This window comes from Lathamus discolor, chromosome 3, assembly GCF_037157495.1.
Source record: "Lathamus discolor isolate bLatDis1 chromosome 3, bLatDis1.hap1, whole genome shotgun sequence".
Classification (NCBI taxonomy): Eukaryota; Metazoa; Chordata; class Aves; order Psittaciformes; family Psittacidae; genus Lathamus; species Lathamus discolor.
This window is the reverse complement of record NC_088886.1, coordinates 51,323,347-51,345,596: the sequence shown is the minus strand read 5'-3', so window position 1 is coordinate 51,345,596 and position 22,250 is coordinate 51,323,347. Positions and strand designations below refer to the sequence as shown.

At 49.9% G+C, this 22,250-nt stretch overlaps 1 protein-coding gene across 1 annotated transcript in view; it reads right to left on the bottom strand.

Moving 5' to 3' along the window:
- The window catches only part of SLCO2A1 (solute carrier organic anion transporter family member 2A1), a 28,439-nt gene extending 6,336 nt beyond the window's left edge, over window positions 1-22,103 (bottom strand). The window contains exons 1-6 of the mRNA XM_065675193.1: window positions 21,670-22,103; window positions 9,614-9,751; window positions 7,460-7,622; window positions 4,459-4,674; window positions 2,131-2,229; window positions 394-527 (exon numbers count right to left, since the gene is read on the bottom strand). Coding sequence (XP_065531265.1) covers window positions 394-527; window positions 2,131-2,229; window positions 4,459-4,674; window positions 7,460-7,622; window positions 9,614-9,751; window positions 21,670-21,762 — 843 coding nt within the window. The 5' untranslated portion in view covers window positions 21,763-22,103. The remainder of the gene's footprint in view (window positions 1-393; window positions 528-2,130; window positions 2,230-4,458; window positions 4,675-7,459; window positions 7,623-9,613; window positions 9,752-21,669) is intronic.
- Window positions 22,104-22,250: the final 147 nt, after the last annotated feature.

Below are 22,250 nucleotides of genomic sequence, written 5' to 3'. Positions count from 1 at the left end.
TTTAATGGGAAATTTGTCCCTTTTCTGCAATTTGTTCCCAAAGGAAAATCCTGTTTATCACACACACTCCCCCCCAGTTCTCCACCCAGTTTTAACCCAATGCTGCTCCCATGTATGCCACAATTCAGGATGCTCTGCTCTGAGCAGGGGCTGTCACTGATGATGATGATGATGCTGGCATCAGAGGTGCGTGACCTTGCCAGGGGTGTTGCAGTGGATACAGCCATAACCAGCAGAACTAGACTTTCCCCTTGTGAGAATTTGTCACCACATCTGAGAAGGGCTGAAGGCTCCCTTTCTCCCTCCCACCCCTCTCCTCTGGGGACAGGCATTCTGTCCACTGGCACAGCCAAGCCATCAAGAGGTTCTGACTCTCTGGAGATGAGGTCTCACCTGTCCTTTCAGCATGTACCGAGGGAAAAAGAAATAAGGAATGGATGTGAGCACCAAGCAGCCTGAGGAGATCAGCAGCCCCAGCCACCAGGCTCCAATCCACCGCTGATCCCCTGGTGTCAGGGCCACAGTAGCTGCAAGACACAAGGACCTACATTAAGACCTTTACTCCTCCACATCTAAAGGTGAAAGGGGCAAACATCCATACACATATGGACTGGTGGGGCACAGAGACCATGTGGGCACAGTCTAAGGGTCTGTCCAGTGGCAAGGAAGAGCAAAGGGATGGAGGTTGGAGCTCCCACCAGTGTTGGTAGCAAGCCCAGCCCTGGTTGTGTTTTGCCACCTTTCCCCTGGCCAGGATCTTTTTCCACCCCCCCCCCCCATGTGAACCGTGCTGAGCCTCCCGGGTGACTGTAGGATGGATTTAGTCAGCACTGACATACACTCATGGCACATGCTCAACTCTTGCCCATTGAGCCAGCCAGCAAGGTGGTGACTATGGGAGCCTGATTCCATCCCTCTTCTGCCCGGGGCCTATGGTAGGTTTTGATCATGCTGCCTGCCAGGGATGCTGACCTGAGACAGTGACCGGGAAAGGGCACAGCTACATTCCTGGAACAAACTGCACTCCCATTGTTCCAGGCTTGGTCACTCTCTGCTTGCAGAGACCAAGGGAAAGGCCCGTGCCGGCAGAAGAGTGCTGTTAATGAGCCTGGTTTCCGAGTGGATGAAACTCTAGGCGCCTTCTCCGGAAAAAGGAGGAGAAGGTGAGAGCCGCTCCGTCTCCAGTGCAGACATCCTTCAGCTGGGCCAAGCGATGCTCACGGGAGCTTGACAGATTGCTTGGCTTGGCATGGGGACCGCATCTCCCCATCGTCAGGACGTCAAGGCTGGGAAAGGAACCCGCAGCAGCCTCCGGGTGGGAGCCCTGTGCCAGGGTGCGGCAGGAGAGGAGCCCACACCCCACTGAAACAATCGCCCCACTTCCCCAAACAGGACCACTCCACTCTGGAGCTCGGACGTCATCATGGAGCGACCAGGCAGAGGCTGCTAAATCCGTCTGCCGCTGCACGGAGCGAGCCAAGGCTTTTTGCTGTTTCCTGCCCCAGGTTCATTTATTATTCTTATCAGGCTCCGGACAAAAATGTCAGGCGAGCTCTGATCTCTCTAAGGAAACACAGGAAAAAGCCACGTTAATGATGGAGCTGGGGAGAATTCTTTAGTGATTAAGTTACCAGAAATAATAAGCACGCACCACAGATAAAGAAAATAAGCCTTGTGGTGGTGTTGGCTTGATCCCTCTCTTTGCAGATACTGGTGGGGAGGAGGAGAAGTAGACTCGAGCCTTTCTGTGCACCCACAGGGCAGTGGTTGCCCTGTGGTTGCCTTCTCCATCCCTGAACGCTTCAGATGTCCCTACTCCTCTCCACCACCATGCTGGAGTAGTGTGATACTTCCTCAGCATGGTGGCAGTGGGTAGACCCCAGCAATGCCCATCAGTGTTTCAGCGCAGCCCCATGAGTAGGACACTGAAATGTCTCTACTGCAGGGCTCTGCTTCAGGACTATCTGTAGCCTTTCTCGTGGGGAGATGGAGTGGAGAAATGTACTAGGGCTCTTTCCAGGGGAGCCGTTTCGGGGGTCATGGGACTGGTGTCTGAAGCTATCACTCAGAGTGACCCTCTGGCTCACAGAGGACTTTTAGAAGGGCCATCACTTCTTGAGAAATACTCACCAATGTCAACTCTCCCAATATCCACAAAGAGCCGTAGCACCACAGATCCCAGCAAGTATCCAAAGGCAGGGCCGAACACAGCAATGGCAAAGAGGATGGCTGAAAAGAGGGAGCAGAGCCAGTGTGAGAAGGAAACAGTAACTTCCATGCGGTTTTTGTCTTCCCATATGAGGCATGAATGGTGTTACAATGTGGAGAGGAGAGAAACCCATCTTTTATCAAGCGACAGATGATGAGAAGTTTCCCGTTGCTCAGATACTGAACGTGGTGTTTATCCAAAAGGGTTAGGAGGAGAGCAGGCAGCTGCCTGCGGAAGTCCCTCTGTTCTGCTGCAATCAAAGCTTTGCTGATGTGCTAGAAGCTGTCAGCTACACCGTGAATATCCGTGATTCATTGTGACAAAAAGGGGAGCCACAGAGAGCGGCAGGATGCTTGCATCCTGGGTTCCAGCAGGTGACAGAGACCTTCATCTCCTACAGGAGTCCGAGGAAACAAAGCCTTCTCAGTCCTTAGATCCAAGCAAAAACTCTGGGTGCAAACTTCAGGGGAGGTGGAAAATGCTGAGAGCAGAAAGGCCGGCAGATCCGCCTTGGCTCAGCTGAGCTATCCCTTTCAAACAACAGATAACACGGACCTAACCTGTGAGGTCAAAGTATTTCCTTTTGACTTCTTTGGAATGAAAGGATTTAAGTTTCCTCCCTGAAAGAAACTCTCTGCACAACCTTGTTACGATGTTCAAAGACAGACGGTTTGCTTGAACTGCACTGACCATTCCTGTGCACTTTGCTGGTCAGGAGCCTTTAAGCATACTGGGTATGAAAGCACCTGATCCCATTGCTGTGCCCCAGCTGTGCGCCTGTTTAAAAAGCTTCCTTATTCTTATTTTTCCCCCCAATTAGGCAAGGCAGTGCTTTTGTTTCTACAACATAAACCTATGTATTGAAGGGTAGGGTCATGAGAGGAGTATTTAACCTCATACATAGACAGTAGTGTTCCCTTTCATAGGAAGATGTTAAGACCTAAACCAAAACAAGACTGATACAATTCAGACTCAGTAGCCATATCACCTGACACCAACATTCCCAGAGCCCCAGCTGTGGAATATGTGCATAAATATATATAAAATATAGTTTTATATATTTGGAATCATAGAATCATATATATCCATATATATATAAAATCTATATTTTGTAATTTATATTTATATATTTACACATAATGTATGTATATATTTATATATAATATTCTATATTACAAAGAACAAGCCAGTTCCATTTTCCTTCATCTTCAGGACCTGCAGGTTTGGGATTCCAAAGTGTATTCACAGGTCCTGGGAACAGAGACCCCTCGTTGCAGAGGGAAGACAAGGATGCTCTGTCCCTCCTTTTGCCAGCCCAGACTACTATATTTGAGCTGAGAGGAGCAAGTACTACCCACATGGAAGACTTTCTGTAGAGCTCTTAGGTGGAGCAGCAGCCCTTTCCAGCACGAGCCCGGAGCACAGCACGCCTGGGTGGGTCTGGAGACCCTGCCAAGCACTCCAGTGCTTGTCCAAAGCCTGTCCTTGGCAGTCCAGTTCCAAAGGCTTTCCTTCTCCTTTAGTGCTTACCTTGTTTTGAAACATCTGCTTTCGATTCCTAAATCACTCTGATGCCTTTGGCTGCTTTAAGGACATTGTTTGGCACCAGCAGGAATTGGGGTTTTAAATAACTGATGGACTGAGCTCAAAACTCACATAGGCAGGCCAGCACCAGATGGGTTTTGCCATTCACAGGGAAAAAAAAGAGCAATTTAACATGGAAGCCAGCACCCATCTGCAGTCAGGAAGTCCTCCTGAGGCTGGGAGTCCCCATAGGCAGGCACTGATCCCATGCCAAAAATGTCAATTTTGAAGCCTTGATGCAAAAGCTGGGTTAATTTGCCTCTGCAGGCTGTCATATCTGCTTAAACCATGATCGACTGATGCTCAGTAAGAGCAGGAGATGGCCTCTAAGGAGGTTTCCCTTCTACTCTTTACCCGTGTGGATGACATGAGGTCTCACAGACGTAACACAGAAGCCACAGCTCATCCATCTCATCTCCCTGCCCTGATTCTTCAGCTTCCTAATACCCACACCACAAATACAACACTACAGGAAGCAGCTGACTATGAAGGGGAGGGGGACACAGCCCAACCTTTAAATGGGGAGGATCTCATCTGAGTCCCACTGGCTGCTCACCCCTTGTCTGCAGGTTCCTCTCCAGAAAAGCATTCCTACCTATCACCTCTACATCTCACCTTTAAGGTCCAGTGGAAACAAAACAATATACAGCAATGGTCCCACTTACCAACGTACAGCGGGGAGTTGTTTGCTTCTGAAAAGTCATCTACATAGGATATCCCAAAGGGCTGGATGGGGACCGTCCCGATTCCAGCCAGCAGCTGGGCAATGACCATCATCGCCCATATGCTGCTGGCCTCCTTCTGGGGATCCTGTGTGGTGTTCGGGCACACAAACTTATTCTCTGCATAGCAGAGTTCAGCTTGGACCTGGCTTTTGTTACCTGAAAGGGAGAAGAGTGAGCATTATATTCCTGAGCACATCCCCTGCCTCCTCCCACAATAAATCCCTAAACACTGGGGATCTCGCAGAGCTGCTGAGTCGGAACACACTGTTGGATTCCAGATGGATTGCTCATATTATTTAGCAGTTCTTATCACTTTCCCCTTCCTTTGGGAAGGTATCAAGGCCAGTAGGAAAGCCTAAATATTCACAGACAAAAAAACCCTGGTTTTCATGCAAAAAGAAAGCATTGTGGAGCGAACAGAGTAAGTCCTGGACTTCTGATGCTATCTCTTGCCACTCTGGCTTTTCTCTTTTTCTCTTTATTATTTGTAATTAGCTCATCATTCCTATCACATTTTTCTTAATAAGGTAATAACTGTGGATTTTCTACGCTTCTGAGCAAACAGACACAAATTTCCCAGGTGTTGAGGGGTTTCCATTGGCATAGTGCAGGAGCACATTCCTAATAGCAGGTCACCGCAAAAATCCTTGTGTGAGTTCATTCAAAGCTGCATTGTCTAAAGGTTTCACATTGCCTGGCAGAAGGAGCCTCATTTTCTAATAAAGGTACTGCAGCCAAAGAAAGAGCCAGGTTGTGTGCTGTACAGTGAGGCTGCTCTTTGTTTAGTGAGGACAAACCTAGTAACCCATGGCTGATTTTGGTCTTCGGTCCCTTGTGGTACCTGGGCAGGAACAGAAAGGGATGTTCCCTGGGGCAACCTGGACGCCCTGAGCAGGACATCTTGCCCCTGAATTTCCATTCAGTAGCCCGCCTCTTTCCAAAGCAAGGGCCTTACATCTTCATACTGTCCAGACATGTCACCCTGCTCAAGGCTTCCATCCAAACTCTAACCTCAACTGGAACATCTTCATGGGCTGTAAATACTAGGCCAAGACACCTATGGCTTCGGGCAGGGAGCAGGATTATACCTGCTCCTTTGACTTGTTTCCTTTGTGCTAAGAGAAGCCCCTGTCCTGAATCCTGACCAGTTCCTAGCCCTGCAAATAAATTTAAGCTGTCAGAAAACTTGGCATCTGATGCCTGATCCACTCTCCAAACCGGCTGACTTGGAAAACATGGAGACATATGAGGCTGTGTAGCAGAGAGGCAGCTGCAAGCCAGCACAGAGCTGGTCTTCATATTCCTGCGTAAGCGCTGGCACACTCTCAGCCCCATGCTGAGCCATCATTTTTAATAACACTTCATGGGGTCTGGGCTTGCACATCAGCCATGGCGGCACCAGATTTCCCTGAGCTGATGGGGGAGAGCAAAGCCAGAGAATCTCTAACCCTTTGGTAAGAACAGAGGTTGTCAGGCACCTGTGAACAGCTCTGAACGTGCTGCAACCGGGGTTTGCATTCTGTTGAGGTGCATCAAAGTCAAGACCTAACTAAAGGCAACAACTAGCCTAAGGCCACCCAGCAGCTCCCTGGCTCAGCCAAGGCTCCCTGAGCCCAGAGTATCAAGCTAGGATGCAGTGCATGAGGCTCAAAAGGAGGAGAAAGCATCTTCTAACTTAGAAGTGGAAGACTTTCCCTGATGGCACTGCTGCAACCACTGCCATCCCCCTCAGTGGCACAAGTATGGGGGAACAACTTGGTGCAGAGCCAGTATGTTTTAGGGTTTTCGGAGGTGGCAATCCCCAAGGAAGCTAAGGCTCCTGAGGCATGAGGAGGCTGAGGCATTGGCATCCTGAGGATTTAGGGGCTGATGCTGCTTTGGGAAGTCCAAAGCCAGCCTTGTGGCATGTGATGTAGGCTCTTCTGCATATTGCATTCTGTACAGAAAACTGCAGTTGTCATACACACTGGTTTGTTCCCAAAGTCTGCCCAGTTACACTGGTAAAGACCTTAGGACAGATCATAAGGCTCACTGGCTAGACAGAACAGGCCCTGGGGACAGGAGATCTTAATTCTGCTCTATCACCCACACACTGCTCAGCAGCACGGACATGACCTCACTTCTCACGCTGCAATAGCTCTGTGACTGATCTGCAGTGCCACAGCTATTAACTTCTTGAGCCATCCGAACGAGACTGATATGGCAAGAACTGTTTGGGTATGAATCCAGCTCAGCATTCAGAAAAGCACAAAGCCTCAGTAGCAAGGTACTACAGAGCCTCTGAGTCCTTTCAGGAAATGGAACAGTGCCCCAAAAGAACCAGAAGTGAAATTATTTGTCCACAGTCACACAGGGCATCAGCAGCAGAGCCAGCATCTCCTGCATCACAGGGCTTCAGGGTATCCCAAATCTGCTGCCCCATCAGCAGCACTCTCTACTCACAGTTGTTTTCACACGCTCTCCCTGGCTGTTATTTTTTGACAGTTAAATGACATTTCATCATTAATAACATTGCTGTCATAATGTCCCTTCCTTGGCAACGCTCAAGGCCAGGTTGGATGGGGCTTTGAGCAGCCTGGAGAGGAGATCCTGCTTGCTGAACTTGAAACACAGACTGCTCCCTCTGGAGGCCTCCAGGAGCCTCTGTGGGGAATTTAAGTACATTTCCCTGACTACAGCTCTCCTCGCTTGAAACAGCGGCTGGAACACATGCCCAGAAGAGGCAGAAGGGATCCCAAATGCAGTTATTGCATTCAGAAGGAGTTGCAAAGCTATGCTGAAGTCAGGCATGAAATAGCAAATCTCTGCCCTAAGTCTTTCCCTCCAAACCTTGCATGGATACAACCCCTCGTTTTGGGTAGGCACGGGTAACCCAGCCCAGGACAGCTGGAGATGGATTTGTGCTAGGACAGCTCATGGCGATGAGGGGGGAGGCACTTACCGGTGCTGAGTGTGGTGTATTCATAGGGGCCTGATAGGAAGTGGGGCAGGGTAACCAGGAATGCTCCCAGAGCCAGCAGCAGCCCCCCAATACCAATCACCCGCGGGCGATGAACTCGGCTGCCGAAGTAGCTGACGAAGATGATGAGGACCACATTGCCAATCTGGAGCGGGCACAGTGAAACAGGGGGGATGTTAGAAGACATTGTGGAGGAGGTCAAGACCCTGTAACTGATCCCGCATTGCTGTGTAAGAACTGTCTTACCATGTGGTGTTTGACCCCCGCAAGAGCATACCCACCCTGCGCACTCACAGCAAGTCAGTGCTTGCTTTTCATCAGAAGCTAATGGGCCAGCTCTTTGGCTTCTGTCACCTGTGTGTACCCTTTGCTGTCATTGACAGTCATCCACACATCCTCCCTATGATCTGGTTGGGGCTTTTTCAGCACCCACAGATGCCCTCCCACCATAGAGCGTGCAATAAACTAATAATTCCCCCAAACAGAGTCAGAAATGAAGTGTATTGTCTCTATTCCCATGACTCTAAACAGACACAAGCCCAGCTATGAAGTCCAGCTCATTGCAAATGTTTGTAACTCTGGACATTTTCAACTGCAGATATGATCAGCTAAAAAGCTATGAAAACATGCAGCTTACTCAGGCAAGTGGATGAACAGCGTAAAATGACCATTACATGGGCTTAGACAGCTTGGGACAAGCTGGATGTTATTTTAACCTCGACATGTATGGCTAAGAATACTTTTAATTTATGTTTACATAGGCTGCCTTGTTTGTCTGTTTGTGGTTCCTGTTGCTGAAATTGCTGCACCCACCAAGCAAAAAGACTGTGGTCCTGAACAGGCAGAGCAGCTCACCAGAGCTGGAGTAAAGCACAGAAATTGCTCTTATAAAGCAAAGAAATCAAGCTGTATCTGTTGTCTGCAAGCTGTTATTCTTTAACAGCGTGGCATATGTCCTATTCCAGCCATTTTCCCTTTATATTCTCACAGTAACAGACTGTTGTACATGATGTTTGCTCTGATATTACTTCTCCAGGCATTAATTCCTGTAATTATATGTAAGTTTTCTAATGAATAAGGAGCACATGGGTTTCAGTTTTGAGACGCTCTGCAGAGCTATATTATGCCAGCTCATCATTACCAATGTTACAACTGTCCATACTGGGTGTCTCTCTTTGCATGGTTTGGACCTAGTCACAATCACTGGGAGATCCTTCACTGTTCTCAACAGGCTTTGAATCAGTTGTTTAAACCGCAGATGTAGGTAATGGTTGTGGTAAGACTGGGCATCTACTTCCCCAAGGACCTGGGAGGATTCCCAGTGGCCAGCCTCTTGGTGGAGGATCCCATGTGGAAAGACCAGCCGCACGGAAGGTGAGCTGCCCACAAGCACTTTCTCTGTGCCCTCACAAGAAAGGCTCTGCCAGCATGTCATTTCCTAGTTGGCCTTGAAGAGCTACCAGAAAGGATATGATTCATGACAAAAGGAACTAGAAAACCTATTCAAGAGGAGTAAGTGCTCATGAGAAAATACTCAGCCAGCTCAGCAATGTGCCAGTGAAAGTCATTCCTTTGCCATAAGGCCATCAGGAGCTGGGAGCACTGGAGAAAAAGGCTAGATCTTGGAGAGACTGCTGGACCAGGTCTCCTTTTAGAGAAAGCTTGGAATGACTTGGGCCAGGTTCATCCCTAAAGCCAATGAGAAACCTATGAAAACTGATACTTCCTCTTGAAATTGCTCACAGAGTTGTGTGGATGCTACTCACAATAAAATGCTCTTCACAAAAGCTGTAGGAACTGTAATCAAGGGAGAAGAATCACATCACATGTGTTCTGCCTCCCAGTCTTGTCTCTGCCGGAGATGTATGTGAAATGGTCTCTGAAGCAACCTGCTCTCCGCTGCCACTCTCCAAGGCCATGTTCTCACCACATAACCCTATGCTCAACCTTGCACCATATAGTACAGTAGAAGTGAAGTGCAAAGAGGTGTCCAAGTGCACAGCAGTAGCTGCTTCATCCAGAACATGTAGGCATGGCCAAGGTGTGAACAAACCTAAGACCCTATTCTGGGAAGGTACCCCCCAACATGTACTGGCCACCCCTCAGGGCCCCCACATAAGCTGCTCACTCAGTTACCTCATGCAGGCTAGAGATGAAACCCGAAGAGAGACTGGAGAGCCCAAAGCGCTTCTCGATGGTGGTGAGGCTGCTCTTGAAGTTGGCACTGTAGAGGAGCTGGGAGAGCTGGAGAAGCCCATGGCACAGCACAAACACCTGCGGGAAAAGGAAAGTCTCATCCCAGTTAGTACACAGATAGTGCCTCACTGGTGACCATGTCCCATGCAAAAGGATTTGACAGTCATGCACACGTGGACTCAAGCTGACCAACATGGCTGCATCTCTGACATGCAACAGACACACTTGAAGGGCTCAGTCCCTGGTTAACTTTGCTTTGCAAAATGAGTGATGCAGTGTCCAGAAGACAGGACAAATGAGTTCTGGTTTTGCTTTCCTCTGCTTTACTGCTATTAACATTCATTGGTATTTGCACTGTGGCAACCATTGTGCAACCCTCAAGAGCCCTAGGAGGACCCGTTGTACTGCTCTACAGTCTCCCCAGAGCCTTCTCTTCTCCAGGCTCCCTCAGCCTGTCACCATAGCAGAGGAGAGCATCTTCGTGGCCTCCTCTGGACTCGCTCCAACAGCTTCATGTCCCTCCTGTGTCGTACAAAGATAAATGAGACAGGCTTGACTTTGCATTGCCTCGGTTTGTGCTCCGTGTTAGAGCCAAGCCTAGGGCTGCTGTGTGCAGCTGAAAGGGAGCTGTACTGGTTTAGACTACCTGTGATCCAGTATTTCTAGTTGGTCCCTTGGATCCACTCAGCTGTAAAGCCAATTAACCGGACCTGCTCCAAGGCGTGTTGCAAGATAAAGTTTAAAAGGGGCTTTAAAAGCCCCAGAGGTAGAGCATGAAGTATGCACAATGCAGCTTCACTACTGGAAAACCTCTGTAGTAGTCTAAAAACAGCATCTTTCCCTTGAGCGAGGCTGTGAGCTGGGCCAGAACGCGAGCTGGAGGGAGGCACAGCCTCCCTGGGGCAGAGGAGTGAATACAGAGAGTTTATAGGGCAGGGCAGGAGAGTGGTCAAAAGAGCCCCGGTGGCCTGGGAGAGGAAAGTGCTCTCAGCCAGGGATGCAAGAGGCAGTTCACAAGTGTCTTTTGATCTATATTTGGCCAGAACAGTTTTCCTTTATTTTTCTTGGAATGGAACACATCCACATGGTGCCAAAGGTATTTTAAAGTCATTAAATAAAAAAGGGGGGGGGGGGGGGGGGGAAGAAGGTCTTTAAATTTAAATCTACAGGAAATCAAATATTTGCTGAATACCGGAAGTGTGTCCCACAAAGATAACGTTGGGAAGCCCAAGATGATGAATGTGGGATCAAAGGTACTGCAGGGCTCACAAATTCCTTATGTCCTTGGCTAGGAGAACAGCAATCCTCAGTACTAGTATTTATGTGAAAAGGCAGTAGCGCTTAGAGCCATGACCCATTGTATGGAAAAAAATCCCCAACCCAGAATAAGAACTAAATGGTCCATCCAACACAAGGGATACAAATGCTGTAGGTGGATGAAGTAGCTTTTTGGGGAGCAGAGAGGATGAAGAACCAGCTCCAGCAATAACAAGAGAATTTAGTTCAAAGATAGGGCAGAAGAGAACTTATGGGAAGCTTCTCCAGTAAGGCAGGATAGCACCAGGCAGAAGACACAGATGGATACCTAAAAGCACAAGAGATGGGAGAGATGCTGACAGAGAGTCGGGGAGAAGAGGATGGAGATGAAGGAGCAAATGGAGCCCTGGTAGTGTGAGGGCAGGCTGGGAACAACTTGGAGACAAAATAAGAGGGAAGAAGGGTCTCAGGGACAAGCTGCCATCACGAACCTCCCAGCCACATTTTGGAGGGGTGTCAGCAGATAGAATAGCATCAGCAGGCATCTGCCACCACAGCAGCTGAGCAGGAGAGGACAAAGTCCCAGGCTGGGACTTTGCCCCAACATAAAGCCGCAGAGCAATGACGCAGACTGTAACATGGGAAACTCTCCCAGACTAGGACAAAGTGGAAGTGAAACATCTGAGAGTAAACTCTTGAAGCAGAATGACCTCTATACCCTCCAGCTATCGACTCCTACATTAAAAATACCCATTCTAGCACGCAGTCCTACAGGTGAAACCTGGATCCACCACCTTCTCCTTTTGTCCTGACCTGCGATCACCATGTGATTAGTCCAGCCAGGCTGTATCTCTGGCCAGACCCTATTTAAGTCATTCAAATAAAGAGGCACTGGCTAAACAGTGGAGGGCTAGGACACCAGAGATGCAGAGCAGCTGGAGGAAGAGTTCTCCCATTATGAGGCATTAGCTGGAGAAGCAAAGCTGTTTACAAATGGGGAGGGAAGGAGATGGATCACTGAGACTGAATTTAGTGCAGCAAATGGCAGCTGAATCCCAGGGCAGATGGGGACACAAGAAGTGTTGTGGGGAGAGGATGCTGGCAGGGAAGGAAGATGAGAAGCAGCCTGACTCCCTGAAATGCTGGTGTTGGCAGGGGATGGGTTGAAGGTAGAGGCACTGAAGGAGCATGGGGAACCAGCACTGGCTGTGCTTTATGAGAGGATGGAGGGCAGGATATGAGAGGATGGAGGGCAGGATATGAGAGGGACAAGCTATGGTCAAAGGAGCCAGGAGATGGCCTAGTGATACGCATTGGTGATAACCTGGGGATGGAAAAATAGGGCCACGGATTCCAAAATGCCTGGGAGCAAGCTGGGGCTGCCTGATGTAAGGGAGGCATGGTGAGAGAAACAGCTGGAGGGCAGTGATGTGGGGAGAGAAAGGCTTTGGGGGATGACTTTGCTGCAGGACTGTGCGACTGGAGCTTGGCTTTTCCAGATGTACTTTGGCTGTCTGGAGGTGAGAGATGTGCCTGACCTCAGACTTCCCCTGCATTCAGCAGATTTAACTCTAATTAAAATACCAACAGCTCAAACCTTGGAGGCTCTGAGTACAAATAGCTGGAAGAGGGGCTTGCTTGGAGGCCTCCCCAAAAGGAGCCCCTGCATTGTCTGACCTTGGCACTGGCCAGGATGCTTTGGCCAAAGAGCAGACATCTGAGGCTGGTGGAGATGAAGGGCACCACTCTCCTGTGTCCCTCTGTCTGTCTCCCATTCCTGACCCCCTTCCCATGTATTCCCATCCCTTGTGTTCATGCTGACCACCCACAGCCTGCTGGTGCATGGAAAGCAGCACCGACCTGGTCTGTTCCAGCTGCAGAGAGCACCAGATGTGCTGCACTGGCTGCATGCACTTACTGAGCAACACCAGGAGGGGATGGAGCTGCTATCATCCATCTTCCATAACACTTAATGAAGAAGGGGTTTTAAAACAAGAGCCAAGCTCATGTGAAGAGAGGTTTCGCTGATGCAAAGCCAACATAACTGCACTGAACACTGAAGGTTAAGGAGTCAGGGACGCTCCCACAAAGTGCCGACCCTCCAGAGCAGATGCCCTCATCAGACCTTGGTGTATTTTTGGAGCTGCAAGCAAGCAGCAATCACAGGGAGCAGCACAGAGAGGCCAGAGGCGTGCACCCACATGCACCCACACACACACATACAAAATCCCCTCTTAATCATCCCCACGTTTCCTTCGGAGCGCCTGACCGATCCTGACTCCAGGCTGTTTATACAAGACACTTGACTCCTTTCCAAGATGTACTTCATTTAAAAGGGAAGCAAACACATGGAGGAAGGTCCCTCACAGACACACCGTTCATGGGGCACCTCCCAGGTCAATGATCTTTGGTAAGAAAGAGAGGGGACTGAGCCTTCCAGCCTGGATAACACTTCTCAGAGTTCAAAGCAGAGGTTTGGCAGCTATTCAGTCAATCCCAACCAAAACCTCCTCCAGAGGAGACACGTTCAACAAGTACTTGACCTGGTGAGGCTAAGAGGGGTGCAGGCTGGGCTGCCAGCAGCCCCCAGGTATGAGGATGCAGCAGCAAGGCTGAGGTCCAACACTGACACCGAGGCATCCCTGTGAGATGCCAGGTATGGCCACAGTGGCTGGTGTGCACATGGGAGACGTCTGGGATGATGTTTCAGCCCTTGCACCCACCTCAAAGATCCACTTGCACCTTTTGCACTTCCCTGAAGCTAGCAGGGAATAAAGTAAGGCTCTGGGAGGAGAAAGGGGGTCTCCCAGCCTTGTGCTGAACCTATAAAGCAGACAAGGGTGAGGAAGCCAGAGCCAGGGCGTAAACCATCTTTGAGGTGGGTGTTCTTGGGATCAGAAGCTTGTAGGGTCAGAGGTAGGCTGCTGCTCCGGGGGCTGGATGCGTGCACTGGGAGCAGGCACTGTTGCTTTCAGTGCTGGTAGGCAGCAGGCACTCGCACTACCCCATGTCATATACTGGGTCAAGTGAGCTGTATTCCCTTATCTTGTGGCTCTCTCCTTCCATATTGCTTACTTAAGATAATGCACTGTCAACACTGTCATTGGCCTTACCAAACAGGTACACAGACACTGGACTTGAGAGAAGTGTATTCTGAAAGGTGGGCTGTTTCAAAAGAGGGGTTTAGGGGGGGCATGCTGGAGGGGCATCCCTTGGTCACTGAGTCAGCCATTAAAATGCTTGGCGAGTTGGGTTAAATAAGAAAGAAACCCACAAAACAAACAAGAAATGCTTGATAACCCCAGCATGCATGTGCTGGCCACAGGTCAGACCCAAGGCCAGGTAAAATAAATCAGGTTTGTTTTCATTTCAAAGCAGTGAATTGCCTCTATGGAGCCTCCAGGAGCTTCCTCCAGGATCTAGGAGACTCCTCTAGATGGGAGCTTTGCTTTGCTTTGCAGGAACCAGGGGCTTGGGAAGATGCTACCGTGTGTGATATGGTCACTTTCCCTTCCTCTCTGACACCTGGAGGAGTGACTTATGGGTTAATTCCTTGCTCTGCTTCCCTAGCTTCATGTTGTGGTGTTGGCACTCATGTCCAAAGTCATCCCTACCTCGTTTTTCAATGTCTTCTACTTGGCAGCCCTGCTGGGAGATAGAGATGGCGAAAATGTTGATGGTGCTGCTCACCTGTGAGGAGAAAACACTGACAGCTCCTGGCTCTGGCTCTCATGTACATGCACCTATGCTAACCCCTGTGCCCAACAGCCTTCTCATAGCAGCACCACTGCTATGGTCAATGGAAAGGCAGGGATGGAAAGAGACAGGGCTTAATTCCTGGAGTTCTCAATTAAACCTGCAGTCCTGCATCCAGCTGTGGGGGCAACAACCAGTGGAAGGTGTCCTTGCCCATGGCAGGGGGTTGGAACTGGATGAGCTTTAAGGCCCTTTCCAACCCAAACCAGTCTGTGACTTTATGATTAATTCATTAGATGGACACAAGAGCTGCCTGGGGAGCTGTAAGGAGGAGTGGAGATCCTCACAGAACTTGACAAACAGCTCCTGTGTGACTGATGACAGCGAGGTAGGATGGGGCCAAGAGCAGTCATTGCAGGAAGGTGCAAAATGAATCTGTCTAGGGTAAATGTTTGGAAAGGCCTAGGAGTAAAGGTCTCTATGTTAGTTCTTTCTCTCCGCACAGTACTGTTAGTGTTACATTTTGGGCTCCAGAGGGCCAAAGCAATATTGTTTGCCCATAGTGGAAAGTCATGGCCCCAAGCAGGAGACTCCAACTTGCCCACCTCTGAAAGCTTCTTCCACTTTTCTCTCCTGAGCTTCCAAGGGGGGAAAAAAAAAAAGAGAGGAGGGTGGAACTTTGGGCAGTAATAAGAATATCCCCAAAATCGTAATACTCAGTGGAAGACAGGCTATTTATTTTAGAGCTTGTATATGGTCAACACTCACTACACTAAGAGATCCTCCTGCAGGAGAGAGGCTGAGATAACTCAGTCCAAAAGAAATACATCAGCTGGAAAAGAAAAGTATACAGACACACACAGGGAAACACATCCCTCCTTGGCATCTCTTTCCTACATGCAGCTGCCTGGATTTATAGATCAAAAAGCACTGTGAAAGATGTAAAAACCCCCAACACAGGAGTAACCAAATCGTCTGCCGCACAGTACACCCCTGAGCCCAAAGCATGGTCCAGTGGCAGGAGTTGGCTCCTAAATTATATTTCTACTGGAAAAAGAGAGAAAAGAAGGCATTAAAATGTTACAATAGCTGGGGATTGCCTGCAGCACGCCGCTGCCCAGATTATGGGTTGCAGTGATGACTGTCTGCTGCCAAGTAATCCACGCTTTACAACCCTCAACTGTCAAATGCAAAGACAATGTTTGCTCTTTTTGCAACAAATGTACACAAGGGATTTCCCTATGCCATATCCCGATGCCCTTGCGAGGTCCATGCAAGCCCTGCTTTGCTCAGCTGTTGTAGAGGGAGTGCTCCAGGACATAAGAACATGTCCCTGCCTTAACATGCAGGTGTGCATTGCAGATGTCAGACAGAACAGAGGGGTTTGGCTGTGGAGGACAGCTGAGACCAGACCCACAGCATGTGGGGTGCCAGGGTTTGCTGCTTCCCAAGCTGCTGATGAGAAAACCTTCCTGCCTGCAAACTACAAGGTGTATTATTAAGCAGCCTTCCTTCTTCCTGCCACCAGACCGAGCACGCAGGTCGGTTCTGTTGCTGGGTCTTTGCTCTTTCAGTTTTTCCCCACAGCTCTCTCTTCCTTATGGTACATCAGGCTCCAACTGTGATTTCCTTGACGGCAGCTTCAGCTTGACTGTATTTTCCCTGACCCACAAGCATATGCAAACACTCCTCTCGCACACCCGCAGCCCTGGCCGTGCCTCCTGCTCCCTATCAGCGACACTCCTCTCCCACTTTGCTCATGGTAATCTTATCTAAGCTGACCACTCCTTGGTTGTATTTGGGCACTGAACCACCTCGCCCCTCATAAAATTATCTTGTTTGATGTCTCCTAGACCTTGATCCCACTAAACTTTCCAACCCGTTTTACCGTCTGACTCTTCCCCATCTTTTTCCTTATCCCACTGCTGGTGTTGCAAGTGAAGGCCAAGCAGTTCTTCCCTCTTGAAACCTAGTTCCACCAAAACCAGACAAAAACACAGAGTCAGATCCATCCAAACCCAACCTTTGCTTTCTGATGCCAGCACCATCACCAGGAATGCTGGAAGACCCTGGTCATAGCAGGTCCTTCTCCCCATGCAACCCCATTTGTCCTAATGATTCAGCTTGCTTCTTTGCTACTTACAAATACTCATCCAGCTTGCCACCTTTCCTTGCACAGCGCCCAGTATTGGAATAGTCTTTGATTTTTGTGCTTTAGCCAATGGCCCTAATCAACAATGACTTTCTCCACTTGGTGCTTCCCTCCCCAAACATACAGCCATACCGTCTTAAGACAAATGATGAACCTCCTGTTCTTGCTAACAGCTAAGAAAAGCAATTCACACTCTTTTCCACCAGGACATGAGATCACAACTATTATACCTCCAGGCTTCTGAAATGTGCTCATCTCAGCAAATTCCTTTAGTCCCTTTAAAGGAAGGGGCAAAAAACTTGCCCTGGTGCTGTTGGGACCTCAGAACCCATGGCAAGGCTCCTGTTTCTTCTGCAGAAGGCATTCAGCCTCCCCAGTGAGGGGAGAGCTCCCCACTCCTGGCCATTGCACATGACATGCCCCAGCATCTTCACCCTGGGATGGTTTAAAGCCTTAACACACTCTGAGAGTCCACAGTTCCCTCCTGATGCTGCTGTCCCCCCTCCCTACACTTTTCCATACCATTCCTCTCCCTATCCCAACATAACACCCAATTTAAATCTGCCCCTAAGGCTTTTAAATCTCTCCCTGGACTCCCTCCAGCTGACATAAGTGACAAAAACTTTCTGTTATCCTCCTGTTTCCTCTTCCATGTTGGGCAGTCGCAGGGTAAAAGCCTCCCCCTGCCTGCGCTCCCAACCACTTTGCGCTGCTCCCCTCCACTCTCCAGCTAACAGGCTTCCAGCTGAAACCAGTCCAACTCTGCTAAGCAACAAGATATTTATAAAGCTCTCCTCCTTCTTGCGTTTCTGGGGATCCTGAACAAGCAATGTGCTATCAATAAAAACAGCTCAAAACCATGGGAGAGACAATAAAGGTGAAGAAGCAAAAATATCTGAGGCGCTGTAGATAGATAACAGCTTTGATATAATCCTTTTTCACTGGATGTCTGAAATGGCAAGATGGGCATGGACAAGATGATTGGAGACAGCGGTTAGGACTCTGGACCCAGGGACAGTGATGGGCCACGCACGGGTATCAAAAAGACTAACTATCCACTTCTCCGCCTTTTGAATCTCTTTTGTTCCTTTAGGCTCTGAGGCCTTCAGTGTCCCCAGTGGCACCGGGTGTTGGCATCCACCCGAAGGCTAGCTTCAGCCTGCATTTGCCAAGCAGCACAACTGCAACCTCCTAAAATCCTAGTGCCAGTCCTCACAAGCCTGGAAGCTCTGGTGAACTTCAAAGTTCCATTCTCTGTTCAGTTCAAAGGATGACGCCCTCACTCATCATCACCCATGTTCACCACTGCTGTAGGATTACTGAGATGCTCTAGACTTCTTCTAGGGGACAGTGCTCAGCAGCAACCTCCCAGCTTCAAAACCTGAAGTCCTTTTGCATTCTGCGTTCTCTCTTTAAGGTGGTTCAAGATAAACAGCCAGCTTCTAGCAGAGCTCAAGCAGCATCTGAGAGAGCACTCAAAAACATAAGCACAATGAGCAGGTTTATTCCAGTTACAAGATACGGTGCAGACAGCAAACACGCTGCTGGCTGAGCCAGGCGGTGCCCTTAAATATCAGTGTAGACAGAGCCTTGGTGCCACTTGGAGTAATTGCAGTATTAGCTACAGTCATTAATACCCACATGTAACAGGGAGTAACTTCCACAGCAGCAACAAGGAACTGCCACCAACCCTATTCCCATAGGGTACAGAGATCAGCTGTAAATGCCTGCTGTGTCAGAGCACAGATATGAGCCAGTGGCCACATCCACAGGGCATTGCCTCCTCCCCAAGCACCTGCTTCTGCACCACTCCTGCATCCCCAGCAGTGACCCCCTGCACACCATCCATCCCCAGAGCTGCCATCCCCATCCTGCTCTTCCCTGTGAGGGTGCTGAGGCACTGGCACAGGGTGCCCAGAGAAGCTGTGGCTGCCCCATCCCTGGCAGTGTTCAAGGACAGGTTGGACACAGGGGCTTGGAGCAACCTGGTCTAGAGGACGGTGTCCCTGCCCATGGCAGGGGGTGGGAACTGGATGAGCTGTAAGGTCCCTTCCAATCCAAACCAGGATTCTATAATTTCACTGCTTTCCACCAGGACCTTTCCCTTTCTGATGCCCATCTCCAGCATCATCATGCTCCCACATCTCTGAATATCAGCAGCAATGGGGCCAGGGCTGAAAAGCACCTCAAGAGCAATGTGAAACAGTGCAGGGAGGAGGTGGTCCCCATGGCTGGGAGCAAGGAAGAGCAGGACAGTTAACACAGCAAAGCAATTCATTACTTTTGGCACCAGCCATGCAAAAGGTGCTCCAAAAATGATCCTGGCATGTGAGCTTTATGGATTAAATATGAACTTCTTGATCAAGACTTGGAGCCTGCTACAACTGGCGGACTTTGTTGTGCTGGAAACACTGTCTCTGTCAGAAACTGCTATTGTTTCTATGAGGATGCTGTGTCTCATTAATTTTAATTCCTTTATATAGTACCTGTCTCTGTATGGGTTGGTGCCAGCAGTTTCGCACACAATTAGGTGCTGGATGAAGACTTGAGATAATACGGTATGTGCAGCACCAATGGCTTCTCATAACAAGCAAGCACTATAAAGCCATATAAACCGAGATGCTTAGTGTATGCCTTGTCCTCCGATGACCCATTCACAACAAAAGAACTTGCCAAACCTGGAAATTCATTAGTGACACTTAGATTCTCTATTACTCCAGGGGGGCTGACAGGATGGATTGACAACTGCGCACAGGCCAGTGCTTTCTTACCCTGAAGCAGTTGTTTTTTAAATGTATATAGGCTTTTAACACAAATGTCACAGCAGAGGAAGAATGAACAGCTCAGGAAAGGGTGAGGGACATCACTGACTGTCAGTTATATACATTTGCTCTTAAAAGCAAGAACTTTTCTCCAAAGGATGGATGTCCTGATTCCCCACCGTTCCAGATGGTACACATCATCTGTCTGGTGCCAACAAGCATGTTTTGATAGAGCTCAGACTGTTCCTTAACACACTCGTACAATGCCGGTGTTGGGCTATTGACTTTTTAAAACAGAAGTGGTTTTCTTCTCACATGCTGGTGTTCCCTTAGGGGCACCCATAGCCTGCATCCTGCCTGTAGGATGCAGAAATGGATCAACATGTATTTGCTGGGGCTTTTCTTTCAAACCCTGAAGTTTTACATCCTGAAAAAGGCATCAAGTCTGGGGGTGTTTTGTCCAGATCCAGGATATTTTTGCATGCTGCCCTGTGAGCATGCAGCTGAAGGGAGCTGTGCACACTTCCAGGACACAGCATGAACTGCAAGAAGGGCTCGGTTTTGGGGTGACTTTACTCGCTCTGAGCCATCGAAATTACTGGAGCAGCCAGTGGGATTTAGGGCCACCTTTTGCACCTCCAGCAGAGGAGGACTCAGGTCACCAGTCCCTTCCAGAGTAGGCTGGAGGCAGCCCTAAATTACACAGGGTAACTCTTCCTCCTGGAGCTCACAGCCAAAAGGGGCCATCAAGTCACCTGCTGGAATAGCACAGTGGGACGTAGGGCTGGAAGACATCATCTGGGATGATGCCTCCAGTCCTGGGAGCCCGGAGGAGGAGGAGCAGCCTGTTGAGAGCAGCCCCATGATACCTTACAGCATTCCTACAGCATTCCCACAGCACCTCAACAGAACTGTTTGGCTCCCTGCCCCATGATCTGGTGAAAGTTTTGCTGCCCAGAAACCAGCCACAAACAAGCATAGCCCAAAGAGCAGTGGGCAATGCCATCTTTCATGGAAGGTGAGGAAAGACGGGTGGAAAATAAACCCCAAATCCATCCCGGACCCATGGCTGCAAACTCCTTGGAACACAGTTAGCTGGGAAGTGCTGGCAAACCCCTCCTCGCAGCAAACAACACACTCATAGCCAAGAACACCAGTGGGAAATCGCACCCCAGCCCTGGGCACAATAGGCAGCAGGAGCAGGAAGGGGTCATGGAAAGGGTGTCCCCTCTCTCATGTACCCAAAGCTGCAGAATCCCTGGGAGCTGCCATTCCCAAACCTGCACCTGGCTGCTTTGAATGCCGATGTGCGGAGGTGCTGCCAAGAGAGGCACGAACATCCCCCCACCCAGGGAAATCCTGGCTGGCAGGCGGATGTCCCGGGGGCAGGAATCAGCACATGCAGCAGTCCCAGTGCCCATCCAAAATGGGCCAAAATGTGCTGCATGGGTCAAAAAAAGAGACAGGGCGAGGGATGGTGTAAAAGCAGGGTTTAAAACACAAGAGGTGGCCATGGGCTGGTGTTTTCCCATGCAGGCAGTGAGCTTAAGAGCCTGAGGTTCAAGCAAGAACCGGCTTTCGGATGACAGCTCTTGCTAATAGGGGCAGGTGAGTAACCAGGCAGCCAGCACCAGAAAACCCACTTCAACCTGCCGAGATTTTGCTTCTGTCACTCCAAAAGCCCTCCTCACCAAGGTTTTTAAAGCAAGTCAGCGTTATGATAGGGCAGCATTTTCTTTTCGCACCAGGATGTGGTTAATCATTCCCTAAGCAGCAGCACACAGCGTACCGGACGCCGTGGGTAAACCCCACAGCTCACGGAGAGCTGCCCACGCCACTTCCACGCGGCACAAGACCCGCACGCTGTGCCAGGTACCAGTGAAACACAGCCAGGCCCCCCAGCCCTTCCCGTGCCGAGCAGGACTCACCTCAGCAGTGTTAGTTATCCAGCACTGCCCAAGGAGCTGACTTCCAAATTCTGCATCTTAGCAAACACCCTTCATTTTACTGGCGGTTTGCGTTGGGAATGCGGGGACCCGCGGGATGGGCTGGGGTTGCTCTCAATGCAAGTGTTTTCCTCCCTCGCCACCAGGGAAGCAGGCGCATCCCTGCCCGGCGCTGCTGCTTACCTTGATGTTGCAGAAGATACCCCGGGAGCAGGTGCCGGAGCTTTTGGGGACGTCAACTGGGGACTTGCTGGCTTCGGGGTGGACTCCCATCATGGGGGCTTCCCGCAGAGCCCCAAATAGCAGTGCTGTGTGTGGGGTCCCGTCCCTCTCTGGCCTGTCCTGCTCCTCGCAGCACGCACAGTCTGTGCCGAAAACCCTCTGAGCCTGTGAGTGAGGCAGGCAGCGTGAGCGCAAAGTTTTTATAAGTCTGCTCTGGGGAGCGATGATGAAACCCTTTCTCCTCCCTCTTTTCCTTTGTGCACCGAGGGAACTTTAAAGTCGCAGGAAGCCAAAGCCAGCACGCACGGAGCAGGTGGGAGCAAGGGCTCCTTGGGAGTGGGGACCACGGCGCTGCGACAATGCGTGCCCACCCCTGAGGGACACCCTGAGCCCGCAGCTCCCCTCTGCCCTGCTCATTGCCCAAAGGTGCAGGACGTGGCTGGACAAGGCACTGGCACCAGCTGGGCAGCACTTCTGCAGGGAAAACAGCTGGGGGGTTAATACTGAAGGGGCGAGAGGAAGGGGAGGCACCTTTTGTCAAG